At 46.9% G+C, this 13,155-nt stretch overlaps 1 protein-coding gene across 1 annotated transcript; it reads left to right on the top strand.

The window, feature by feature from the left end:
• The first annotated feature begins 605 nt into the window (after window positions 1-605).
• On the top strand, window positions 606-11,605 carry LOC107307038 (uncharacterized). The gene is made up of 5 exons (XM_085534797.1): window positions 606-671; window positions 1,641-1,724; window positions 2,065-2,133; window positions 8,761-8,994; window positions 11,223-11,605. Exons 1-5 carry the CDS (start codon window positions 612-614, stop codon window positions 11,484-11,486), a joined length of 711 nt encoding a protein of 236 aa, XP_085390923.1. The 5' UTR covers window positions 606-611; the 3' UTR covers window positions 11,487-11,605.
• The last annotated feature ends 1,550 nt before the right edge of the window (window positions 11,606-13,155 follow it).

The raw sequence follows: 13,155 nt of genomic DNA, 5'->3' as shown, positions 1-13,155 counted from the left end.
GGAGATTTTGGGTCAATTTGTGATGGAAAAGATGGAGGACTCCATGAGGAGATTTTGGAGGTGTTTGTGTGGAGATTTTGGGGTAAAAATGGGAGATTTTCGGGCTAAAAATGGGAGATTTTGGGTCAATTTGTGAAGGAAAAGATGGAGGACTCCATGAGGGGATTTTGGAGGTGTTTGTGTGGAGATTTTGGGGTAAAAATGGGAGATTTTGGGTCAATTTCTGATGGAAAAGATGGAGAACTCCATGAGGAGATTTTGGAGGTGTTTGTGTGGAGATTTTGAGGTAAAAATGGGAGATTTTGGGTTAAAAATGGGAGATTTGGGGTCAGTTTGAGATGGAAAAGATGGAGGACTCCATGAGGAGATTTTGGAGGTGTTTGTGTGGAGATTTTGGGGTAAAAATGGGAGATTTTGCGTCTGTTTGTGATGGAAAAGATGGAGGACTCCATGAGGAGATATTAGAGGTGTTTGTGTGGAGATTTTGGGGTAAAAATGGGAGATTTTGGGTCAATTTGTGAAGGAAAAGATGGAGGACTCCAGGAGGGGATTTTGGAGGTCTTTGTGTGGAGATTTTGGGGTAAAAATGGGAGATTTTGGGTCAATTTCTGATGGAAAAGATGGAGAACTCCATGAGGAGATTTTGGAGGTGTTTGTGTGGAGATTTTGAGGTAAAAATGGGAGATTTTGGGTTAAAAATGGGAAATTTTGGGTCAGTTTGTGATAGAAAAGATGGAGAACTCCATGAGGAGACTTGAGAGGAGTTTGTGTGGAGATTTTGGGGTAAAAATGGGAGATTTTGGGTCAGTTTCTGATGGAAAAGATGGAGGACTCCATGAGGAGATTTTGGAGGTGTTTGTGTGGATATTTTGAGGTAAAATGGGAGATTTTGGGGTAAAAATGGGAGATTTTGGGTCAGTTTCTGATGGAAAAGATGGAGAACTCCATGAGGAGACTTCGGAGGAGTTTGTGTGGAGATTTTGAGGTAAAAATGAGAGATTTTGGAGTAAAAATGTGAGATTTTGGGTCAATTTGTGATGGAAAAGATGGAGGACAATATGAGGGCATTTTGGAGATGTTAGTGTGGAGATGTTGGGGTAAAAATGGGAGATTTTGGGTCTGTTTGTGATGGAAAAGATGGAGAACTCCATGAGGAGATTTTGGAGGCGTTTGTGTGGTGATTTTGGGGTAAAAATGGGAGATTTTGGTTCAGTTTCTGATGGAAAAGATAGTGGACTCCATGAGGAGATTTTGGAGGTGTTTGTGTGGAGATTTTGGGTTAAAAATGGGAGATTTTGGGTTAAAAACATGCGATTTTGGTTGAAATCCATTCGATTTCTGGGACCCCCCATTTTCTTCCTCCTCCCCCCTCCCCTCCCCGCCGCCATTTCCTCTCCCCCCTCCCGCCATTTCCTCCTCCTCACCCTCTACTTCCGCTTCCGGTGGCCGCTCTATCCCAGTCCTCCAACAGCCCACCCAAGCTATTTATTATCACCTCCCCCTTATTCCAACCCCACAATTCTATTTAAATCCCCATTTGGATCCATTCTATCCCCCCTTTCCCCCTCATTTACATATTAATTAGTTTATCTTTAATTAAAAACCCCTTGCTCGTCTCTATGGTTCCTCACCGGAAGTAGAATACCATAGAGAGGAAGGAGAAGGCGCGCAGCCATCACTTCCGGTCCCCGGCCGCGGCCTGGTCGGGCGGCGAAACCATGGAGGTGAGCGTCGTTTCTCTATGGGATTTTTGGGGCAAAATCAGCCGATTTTGGGGTTTTTTGGGCCCTATGAGCCTCTATTGGGGCCTATCGGTATATTTTGATTATTTTTGGATTGATTTCAGGTGGATTTTGGGCTTAATTCGGGTGAATTTAGGGCCGTTGTGTATGAGGGAACGGCGTCGGGTTGTGTGGTAAATATGGGGGGGGGGGTTGATTTTTGGGTCAATTTCCAGCGATTTTGGGTCATTTTTTGGGGTTTTTTGGGTTTTATGGGGTCGGATGAAAACGGAAGAATTTGGGGTGGGTGGTTTTTAACCGAAATCTGCTTTTTTTCCCCCAGTTTCCCGGCGGCAATGACAACTATTTGGCCATCACGGGGGCGGCCCATCACTTCCTGACTGGAGCTGAGGTAGCGATTTTGGGGTGAAAAATGATGATTTTAGGGCTAAAAAATAACGATTTTTGGTCATTTGTGGTTCCTTAACCCCTTTAGGCACTGTCCAGGCTCCATTTTGGGGCAAAAAATGGCAATTTTGGGGCTAAAAATGGCGATTTTTGTGTCATTATCCCCATTATATTCTTAGAGCCATTTTGGGTCCAAAAAGTGCCAATTTTGGGGCGAAAAATGACGATTTTGGGCTAAAAAAATAACGATTTTTGGTCATTTCTGGTTCCTTAACCCCTTTAGGTACCCTCCAGGCTCGGTTTTGGGTCAAAAAATGGCAATTTTATTGTCATTTAGCCCCACTATATCTTTAGAGCCATTTTGGGTCCAAAAGTGCCAATTTTGGGTCAAAAATGCCATTTTTTGTGTCATTTAGTCTCGTTATCTCATTAGTGCCATTTTGGGTCCAAAAGTGCCAATTTTGGGGCTAAAAATGGCGATTTTGGAGCCATTTACCCCCATTATCTCCTTAGAGCTCTTTTGGGTCAAAAAGTGCCAATTTTGGGTCAAAAAATGCCATTTTTAGACCCAAAAGACCCAGTTCTGGTGATATTCAACCTCATTAACTTCTTAACAGACTCATTATGGCGATTTGGGGTCCAAAAGTGCCAATTTTGGGGCTAAAAATGACAATTTTGGTGTCATTTACCCCCATTATCTCCTTAAAGTTCGTTTGGGTCAAAAAGTGCCAATTTTGGGGCGAAAAATGACGATTTTGGGGCAAAAAAATAACGATTTTTGGTCATTTGTGGTTCCTTAACCCCTTTAGGTACCCTCCAGGCTCGGTTTTGGGGCAAAAAATGGTGATTTTGGAGCTAAAAATGGCACTTCTAGTGTCATTTAGACTCATTATCTCATTAGTGCCATTTTGGGTCCAAAAGTGCCGATTTTGGGGCGAAAAATGACGATTTTGGGATAAAAAAATAACGATTTTTGGTCATATGTTGTTTATTAACCCCTTTAGGCATCATCCAGGCTCCATTTGGGGGCAAAAAGTGCCAATTTTGGGGCTAAAAAATGGCGATTTTGGTGCCATTTACCCCCATTATCTCCTTAGAGCCATTTTGGGTCAAAAAGTGCCAATTTTGGGGCGAAAAATGACGATTTTGGGACAAAAAAATAACGATTTTTGGTCATATGTTGTTTCTTAACCCCTTTAGGCATCGTCCAGGCTCCATTTTGGGGCAAAAAAATGGCGATTTTGGGGCTAAAAATGGCAATTTTGGAGCCATTTACCCCCATTATCTCCTTAGAGCCATTTTGGGTCAAAAAGTGCCAATTTGGGGGCGAAAAATGACGATTTTGGGGCAAAAAATAACGATTTTGGGTCATTTGTGGTTCCTTAACCCCTTTAGGTACCCTCCAGGCTCGATTTTGAGGCAAAAAATGGTGATTTTGGAGCTAAAAATGGCACTTTTAGTGTCATTTAGACTCATTATCTCATTAGTGCCATTTTGGGTCCAAAAGTGCCGATTTTGGGGCGAAAAATGACGATTTTGGGACCAAAAAATAACGATTTTTGGTCATATGTTGTTTATTAACCCCTTTAGGCATTGTCCAGGCTCCATTTGGGGTCAAAAAGTGCCAATTTTGGGGCTAAAAATGGCGATTTTGGAGCCATTTACCCCCATTATCTCCTTAGAGCCATTTTGGGTCCAAAAGTGCCAATTTTGGGTCAAAAGATGCCAATTTTGGGTCAAAAAGTCCCAAATTTGGTGTTATTTACCCCCATTAACTCCTTAACAAACTTATTCATGACATTTTGGGTCAAAAAGTGCCAATTTTGGGTCAAAAAATGCCATTTTTTGTATCATTTAGTCTCATTATCTCATTACTGCCATTTTGGGTCCAAAAGTGCCAATTTTGGGTCAAAAAATGCCATTTTTAGACCCAAAAGATCCAATTTTGGTGGTATTCAACTCAATTAACTTCTTAATAGATTCATTATGGTGATTTTGGGTCAAAAAGTGCCAATTTTGGGGCTAAAAATGGCAATTTTTTTGTCATTTAGCCTCACTATATCCTTAGAGCCATTTTGGGTCCAAAAGTGCCAATTTGGGGTCAAAAAATGTCATTTTTGGGTCAAAAAGTCCAATATTTGGTGTTATTCACCCCCATTAACTCCTTAACAAACTTATTCATGACATTTTGGGTCAAAAAGTGCCACTTTTGGGGCTAAAAATGCCACTTTTTGTCTCTTTTAGTCTCATTATCTCATTACTGCCAATTATGGGTCAAAAAGACCCAAATTTGGTGATATTCAACCCCATTAGCTTCTTAATAACATCATTAGGGTCATTTTGGGGCATAAAGTGCCAATTTTGGGGCTAAAAATGGCGATTTTTTGTGTCATTATTCCCATTATATTCTTAGAGCCATTTTGGGTCCAAAAGTGCCAATTTTGGGTCAAAAAGTCCCAAATTTGGTGTTGTTCACATTCATTTGTTTCTTAATAACATCACTAGGGGCATTTTGGGGTAAAAGGTGCCAATTTTGGGTCAAAAAATGCCATTTTTTGTGTCATTCAGTCTCATTATCTCCTTAGAGACATTTTGGGTCAAATAATGCCATTTTTGGGTCCAAAAGTCCCAAATTTGGTGTTATTCAACCCCATTGGCTTCTTAATAAACCCATTAGGGCCATTTTGGGTCCAAAATTGGCAATTTTGGGGCTAAAAATGACAACTTTGGTGTCATTTACCCCCATTATCTATTTAGAGCCTTTTTGGGTCAAGAAGTGCCAATTTTGGGTCAAAAAGACCCAATTTTAGTGTTATTCACCCCCATTAGCTTCTTAATAACATCATTAGGGCCATTTGGGGGTAAAAAGTGGCAATTTTGGGGTTAAAAATGGCACTTTTTGTGTCATTTAGCCCCATTATCTCCTTAGAGCCATTTTGGGGTAAAAAGTGCCAATTTTGGGTCAAAAAATGCCATTTTTAGACCCAAAAGACCCAATTTTGGTGGTATTCAACTCAATTAACTTCTTAATAGACTCATTATGGTCATTTTGGGGCAAAAAGTGGCAATTTTGGGGCTAAAAATGGCGATTTTGGTGTCATTTACCCCCTTTATCTCCTTAGAGATATTTTGGGTCCAAAAGTGCCAATTTTGGGTCCAAAAGTGCCATTTTTGGGGTCTCAAAGCCTCCTTAATGGAACAAATGTCCATTTTGGGGTCAAAAATGACAAGTTTGGGCACATCTCAATGCTGGTTTTGGGTCTAAAATCCCCAATTTTGGGCACATCCACCCCCATTAGGACCCTTTTTTGGGTCAAAAATCACCATTTTTAGCCCCATCCTCCCCAAATAACCCCCCCAACCCCCATTTTTTGGGTCTAAAATCCCCAATTTTGGGTCCATTACAACCCAAATAACCCCCCCAACCACCTTTTTGGGGCCAAAAAACCCCCATTTTGGCCCTAAACCCCCCCATTTTGGGCCTAAAACCCCCATTTTGAGCCTAAAAACCCCAATTTTGGGCCCATTATGACCCTACCAACCCCTCAATCCCCCCATTTTGGCCCTAAATCCCCCATTTTAGCCCTAAAAACCCCCAATTTTGACCCTAAACCCCCCATTTTGGGCCCATTATGCCCAAACCATCCCCCCATCTCCCTTTTTTGGGTCTAAAATCCCTAATTTTGGGCACATCCACCCCCATTATGACCCAAATAACCCATTTAGCTCCCTTTTTTGGGCCTAAAAACCCCAATTTTGGGTCTAAAAAGCCCCATTTTGAGCCCATCCATCCCCATTATGCCCCAACCAACCCCCCCACCCCCCAATTTTGGCCCTAAAAACCCCAATTTTGGCCCTAAAAACCCCAATTTTGGCCCAATAACCCCAATTTTGGCCCTAAAAACCCCCATTTTGGGCCCATTATGCCCAAACCAACCCCCCAACCCCCCTTTTTGGGCCTAAAACCCCCCATTTTGGTCACATCCACCCTCATTATGACCCAAATAACCCCCTTAGCTCCCTTTTTTGGGCCCAATATCCCCAATTTTAGGCCCTTTATACCCCAACCAACCCCCCCACCCCCCCATTTTGACCCTAAAACCCCCATTTTAGCCCTAAATCCCCCATTTTGGGCCTAAAAACCCCAATTTTAGCCCATTATACCACAACCAACCCCCCCAACCTCCATTTTTGGGTCTAAAAACCCCCATTTTGACCCTAAAACCCCACATTTTAGCCCTAAACCCCCCCATTTTAACCCTAAACCCCCCATTTTAACCCTAAAACCCCAATTTTACCCCTAAACCCCCCCCCTATTTTAGCCCTAAACCCCCCATTTTCCCCATTTTGGGGCTAAAATCCCCAATTTTGGGCCCATTATGACCCAAATATCCCCCCCACCCCCCGTTTTTGGCCCTAAAAACCCCCGTTTTTGGGTCTAAAAACCCCATTTTGGGCCAATCCACCCCCATTATACCCCAACCAACCCCCCCACTCCCCCATTTTGACCCTAAAAACCCCCATTTTGACCCTAAAAACCCCCATTTTGACCCCAAACCCCCTCATTTTGACCCTAAAAATCCCAATTTGGGGCCCATTATGACCCAAATAATCCTCCCAGCTCCCAATTTTAGGTGTAATATCTCCATTTTTGGGCTCAATATCCTCGTTTTTGACCCTAAAAACCCCCATTTTGGGCCCATTATGCCCCAACCAACCCCCCCACCTCCCTATTTTGGGCCCAGTATCCTCATTTTTGGGTCAAAAAGTGCCAATTTTGTGCCTGTTATGACCCAAATAACCCCCCCAACCCCCAATTTTGGGTCTAATATCCCCATTTTTGGCCCTAAACCCCCCCATTTTGGGTCTAAAAACCCCCATTTTGGTCCCATCCATCCCCATTATGCCCCAACCAACTCCCCCAACCCCTCATTTTGGCCCTAACCCCCCCCATTTTGGGCCTAAAACCCCCAATTTTGGGCTCATTATGCCCAAACTCCCCCCCCCCAACCCCCATTTTTGGCCCTAAAAACCCCCATTTTGACCCTAAACCCCCCATTTTGGGCCTAAAAACCCCCATTTTGGGCCAATCCACCCCCATTATGACCCAAATATACCTCCCAACCCCCTTTTGTGGGTCTAAAAACCCCCATTTTAGCCCTAAACCCCCCATTTTACCCCTAAAATCCCCCTTTTTGGCCCTAAAAACCCCCATTTTGGGCCCATTATGCCCAAACCAACCCCCCAACCCCCCTTTTTGGGCCTAAAAACCCCCATTTTGGTCACATCCACCCCCATTATGACCCAAATAACCCCCTTAGCTCCCTTTTTTGGGCCTAAAAACCCCCATTTTGGGCCCATTATGACCCAAATAACCCCCCTAACCCCCATTTTTGGGTCTAAAAACCCCCATTTTTGGCCCTAAAAATCCCCCATTTTAGCCCTGAACCCCCCATTTTTGGCCCTAAAACCCCCCATTTTACCCCTAAAACCCCCATTTTTACCCCTAAACCCCCCACTTTAACCCTAAAATCCCCATTTTAACCCTAAACCCCCCCATTTTGGCCCTAAATCCCCCCATTTTGACCCCTAAATCCCCACATTTTAGCCCTAAATCCCCACATTTTAGCCCTAAACCCCCCCATTTTAACCCTAAACCCCCCATTTTAACCCTAAAAACCCCCATTTTAACCCTAAACCCCCCCATTTTCCCCATTTTGGGGCTAAAATCCCCAATTTTGGGCCCATTATGACCCAAATATCCCCCCCACCCCCCCTTTTTGGGCCAAAAAACCCCCATTTTTGTGTCTAAAAACCCCATTTTAGACCCATTATGCCCCAACCAACACCCCAGCCCCCATTTTGGCCCTAAAAACCCCCATTTTGGGTCTAAAACCCCCAATTTTGGGCCCATTATGCCCCAAATATCCCCCCAGCTCCCAATTTTGGGCCTAAAAACCCCCATTTTGGTCACATCCACCCCCATTATGCCCCAACCAACCCCCACAACCCCCATTTTTGGCCCTAAACCCCCATTTTGGGTCTAAACCCCTCAATTTTGGGCCCATTATGCCCCAAATATCCCCCCCAGCTCCCAATTTTGGGTCTAAAATCCCCAGTTTTGGGCTCAATATCCCCAATTTTGGGCCTAAAAATCCCAATTTCGGGCCCGTTATACCCAACCAACCCCCCCACCCCCCCCTTTTTGGCCCTAAAAACCCCCATTTTTGGATCTAAAAACCCCATTTTTAGACCCTTTATGCCCAAACCAACCCCCCCCAACCCCCGTTTTGGGCCAAAAAACCTCAATTTTGGGCCAAAAAACCCCAATTTTGGGTCTAAAAACCCCCATTTTAGCCCTAAACCCCCCATTTTAACCCTAAACCCCCCCATTTTGGGTCTAAAAACCCACATTTTGGGCCAATCCACCCCCATTATACCCCAACCAACCCCCCCACTCCCCCATTTTGACCCTAAAAACCCCCATTTTGACCCCAAACCCCCCATTTCGACCCTAAAACCCCCCCATTTTAACCCGAACCCCTCCATTTTGGGCCTAAAAACCTCCATTTTGGGCCTAAAAAACCCCAATTTTGGGTCTAAAAACCCCCATTTTCTCTCTCTTTTCCAGACCTTCCACACCCCCAGCCTGGGTGACGAGGAGTTTGAGATCCCCCCCATCTCTTTGGACTCCGACCCTTCATTGGCCGTGGCTGATTTCGACGAGCTCGGGGACCCCCCCGGCCCCCCCCAGGAGCCCCCCTTTGCCCCCCCATATGGGGTGCAGCCCCTCGATATCCCCGTGGGAATCGGGCCGGGGTTAATGGAACAGGGCGGGGGGCTGCTGCCGGGGGGGCTGTCTATGGTGAGACCCCCAAGGGCTTATAATGGGGGGGGGGTTATCATGGTTTGGGGGTGGGGGGTCTATTATGATTTGGGGGGGGTCTGTCATGATATGGGGGTATTTGTGGGGGGGTCTGTCATGATTTGGGGGGGGGGGAGGGGGGAAGAGTGGGTTTGGGGGGGGGGTCTGTCATGATTTGGGGGGGTTCCTATCATGACATGGGGGTATTTGGGGGGGGGGGAGGTCTATTGTGATTTGGGGTGGGGGTCTGTCATGATTTGGGGGGGGTTGGGTTTGGGGGGGGGTGGGTCTGTCATGATTTGGGGGTATTTAGTGGGGGGGGTCTATTGTGATTTGGGTTAATGGAGCGGGGGGGAGGGGGGGGGGGGGGGGGGGCTGCTGCCGGGGGGGTTGTCTATGGTGAGACCCCCACAATGACTTATAATGGGGGGGGGCTTTGGGGGGGTCTATCATCATTTGGGGGGGGGTCTGTCATGATATGGGGGGGTGGAGGGGGGAAGGGTGGGTTTGGGGGGGTCTGTCATGATTTGGGGGTATTTTGGGGGGGGGTCTCATGATTTGGGGGGGTCTACCATTATTTTGGGAGGGGGGGTGAGGTCTATCATGATTTGGGGGGGGTGGTTGGGTTTGGGGGGGGTCTATTATGATTTGGGGGGGGTTGGGTTTGGGGGGGGTCTGTCGTGATTTGGGGGGGGGTCCTATCATGATATGGGGGTATTTGGGGGGGAGGAGGTCTATTGTGATTTGGGGTGGGGGTCTATCATGATTTGGGGGGGGGGGCCTATCATGATATGGGGGTATTTGGGGAGGGGGTCTATTGTGATTTGGGGGGGGGGTCTGTCATCATTTGGGGGTATTTGGGGGGGGTAGGGGGGTTCTATCATGATATGGGGGGGTCTGTCATGATTTGGGGGGGGTCCTATCATTATATGGGGGTATTTGGGGGGGGGGGTCTATCATGATATGGGGGGGGGTCTGTCATCATTTGGGGGTATTTGGGGGGGGTAGGGGGGTTCTATCATGATATGGGGGGGTCTGTCATGATTTGGGGGGGGTCCTATCATGATATGGGGGTATTTGGGATGGGGGTCTATCATGATTTGGGGGGGGGGTGGGGGGTTCTATCATGATATGGGGGTATTTGGGGGGGGGGGGTTCTATCATGATATGGGGGGGGTCTGTCATGATTTGGGGGGGAGAGGGGGGGGTCTATCATGATTTGGGGGGGGTCCTATCATGATATGGGGGTATTTGGGTGGGGGTCTATCATGATTTGGGTTAATGGAGTGGGGGGGGGGGGGGGGGCTGCTGCCGGGGGGGCTGTCTATGGTGAGACCCCCAAGGGCTTATAATGGGGTCTTGGGGGGAGATGGAGGGGGGGTCTTGGGGGGTGGGTCTATCATGATTTGGGGGGGGTCTGTCATTTGGGGAGGGGTCTATCATCATTTGGGGGGGCTCTGTCATGATATGAGGGGGGAGGGGGGGTCTATCATGATTTGGGGGGGGGTCTGTCATTTGGGGAGAGGTCTATCATGATTTGGGGGGGCGTCATGATATGGGGGTATTTGGGAGGGGGGGTCTATCATTATTTGGGGGGGTCTGTCATGATATGGGGGGGTTGGGTTTGGGGGGGGGGTCTGTCATGATATGGGGGTATTTGGGGGGGGTCCTATCATGATATGGGGGTATTTAGGGGGGGGGGCTGTCTTGATTTTGGGGGGGAGGGGGGTTATATCGTGGTTTGGGGGGGGGGTTCTATCATGGTTTGGGGGTATTTTGGGGGGGGGTCTATTGTGATTTGGGTTAATGGAGCAGGGGGGGGGGCTGTCTATGGTGAGACCCCCAAGGACTTATAATGGGGGGGGGTGTCTGTCATGATATGGGGGGGGGGGGAGGGGAAAAGAGTGGGTGAGACCCCCCAAGTACTTATAATGGGGGGGGGGTTGGGGGGTGGGGTCTGTCATCATTTGGGGGTATTTGGGGGGGGGGGGGGGGGGGGAGGAGGGTTCTATCATGGTATGGGGGGGTCCTATCATGATATGGGGGTACTTGAGGGGGGGGGGGTCTCATGATTTGGGGGGGGGAGTTCTATTATGATTTGGTATCATGATAGATACACCCCCCCTCCCCATAAACAAAAAACCATTTCTCTCTCCTCCCCCCTCCCCATAAAACCCCAATTCAGCCTGATTTTCACCCAAAACCCCTCTTTTTTCTCCCAATAACAGGAACTGGACCCCCCTTGGCCGCCCCCTTCGCCGCCCCCTCCTCATTACCCCCCCCGGCAGCCCAGGTCCCTTATTACCCCCCGCCCTCACCACCATCGATCAGAGCGAGCTCAGTTCACAATTAGGGCTGAGTTTAGGGGGGGGGGGTCCCACGTTACCCCCCCCTGCCCCGGACCCCACCCCGGACGATCGACTTTCAGCCACCCCATCACCCACCCCGTCGTTACCCGAAGACGAACCCGAAGATTTCAGAAGGGTCAGTAACCAAAATCCGCTTTTTTCAACCCAAAAAATCACACCTTCGATGCTTTTTTCTACCCTCAGACCCGTTTCTCTGTTCTTTTACCCCAAAATTGCACCAAGTCACACTTCTTTTCACCCCTTTCTTAACCCAAGACCCTTTCCCCTCATTTTAACCCAAAAAACGCATTGTAAGGCCATTCCTCCTCATTTTACCCCAAATCCAATTGAAAGACCCATTTCCTTCTCATTTTACCCCAAAATCCCACTGGAAGACCCTTTTTCCCTTCATTTAACCCCAAAATCCACTGGAAGACCCTTTTCCTCCTTATTTTACCCAAAACCCAATTGAAAAGACCCATTTCTTCCTCATTTTACACAAAAACCCGTTGGAGGATCCTTTTTTCCCCTCATTTTACCCCAAAACCCACTGGAAGACCCTTTTCTCCCCTTATTTTACCCCCAAACTCAATGGAAGACCCTTTTTTCCCCTTTTTTTACCCCAAAACCCACTGGAAGACCCTTTTTTCCCCTCATTTTACCCCAAAATCCCACTGGAAGACCCTTTTTCCCTTCATTTAACCCCAAAACTCAATGGAAGACCCTTTTTCCCTCCCATTTTAGCACTGGAAGACCCGTTTCCTCCTTATTTTACCCCAAAACCCACTGGAAGACCCATTTCCCCCTTATTTACCCCAAAACCCCACTGGAAGACCCATTTCCTCCTCATTTTAACCCAAATCCCATTGGAAGACCCTTTTTCCCCCTTATTTTACCCCAAATCCCATTGAAAGACCCTTTTTCCCCTTCCTTTTACCCCAAATCCCATTGAAAGACCCTTTTTCCTCCTCATTTTACCCAAAACCCACTGGAAGACCCATTTCCTCCTCATTTTACCCCAAGACTCAATGGAAGACCCTTTTTCTCTCTCATTTTACCCCAAAATCCCACTGGAAGACCCTTTTCCTCCTTATTTTACCCCAAAATCCCACTGGAAGACCCTTTTTCCCCTTCATTTAACCCCAAAACTCAATGGAAGACCCTTTTTTCCCCCCATTTTACCACTGGAAGACCCGTTTCCTCCTCATTTTACCCCAAAACCCACTGGAAGACCCATTTCCTCCTCATTTTACCCCAAACCCCATTGAAAGACCCTTTTTTCCCCTTCCTTTTACCCCAAATCCCATTGAAAGACCACTTTTCCTCCTCATTTTACCCCAAAACCCACTGGAAGAACCTTTTTTCCCCTTATTTTACCCCAAAACCCATCAGAAGACCCTTATTTCCCCCTCATTTTACCCAAAAACCCCTGTCCTTCCCAATTCACTCCATTTTATCCCCATTATTGTCTAATTTTACCCCAAAACTCCTTATCGTCCAGTTTTACCCCAAAACTTCTTCGCTATTTTCCTGTTTTACCCAAAATCCTCTTCAGTCCCATTTCCCTCCATTTCTTCCCCATTATCATCTAATTTTACCCCAAATCTCCTTCCTTACCATCCAGTTTTACCCCCAAAAACCCCTTCCTTCCTATTTTCCTCCATTTTTTTCCCCATTATCCTCCAATTTTACCCCAAAACCTTTAATTTTACCCCAAAACCCCCTTCCTTCCCATTTCACTCCATTTCTTCCCCATTATTGTCTAATTTTACCCCAAATCCTCTTCAATCCCATTTCCCTCCATTTTTTCCCC

Source organism: Coturnix japonica, unplaced genomic scaffold, assembly GCF_054131305.1.
Source record: "Coturnix japonica strain WE unplaced genomic scaffold, WE-NBRP24 Scf100, whole genome shotgun sequence".
In the NCBI taxonomy this organism is placed as follows: Eukaryota; Metazoa; Chordata; class Aves; order Galliformes; family Phasianidae; genus Coturnix; species Coturnix japonica.
This window is presented reverse-complemented; position numbering and strand designations above follow the sequence as displayed.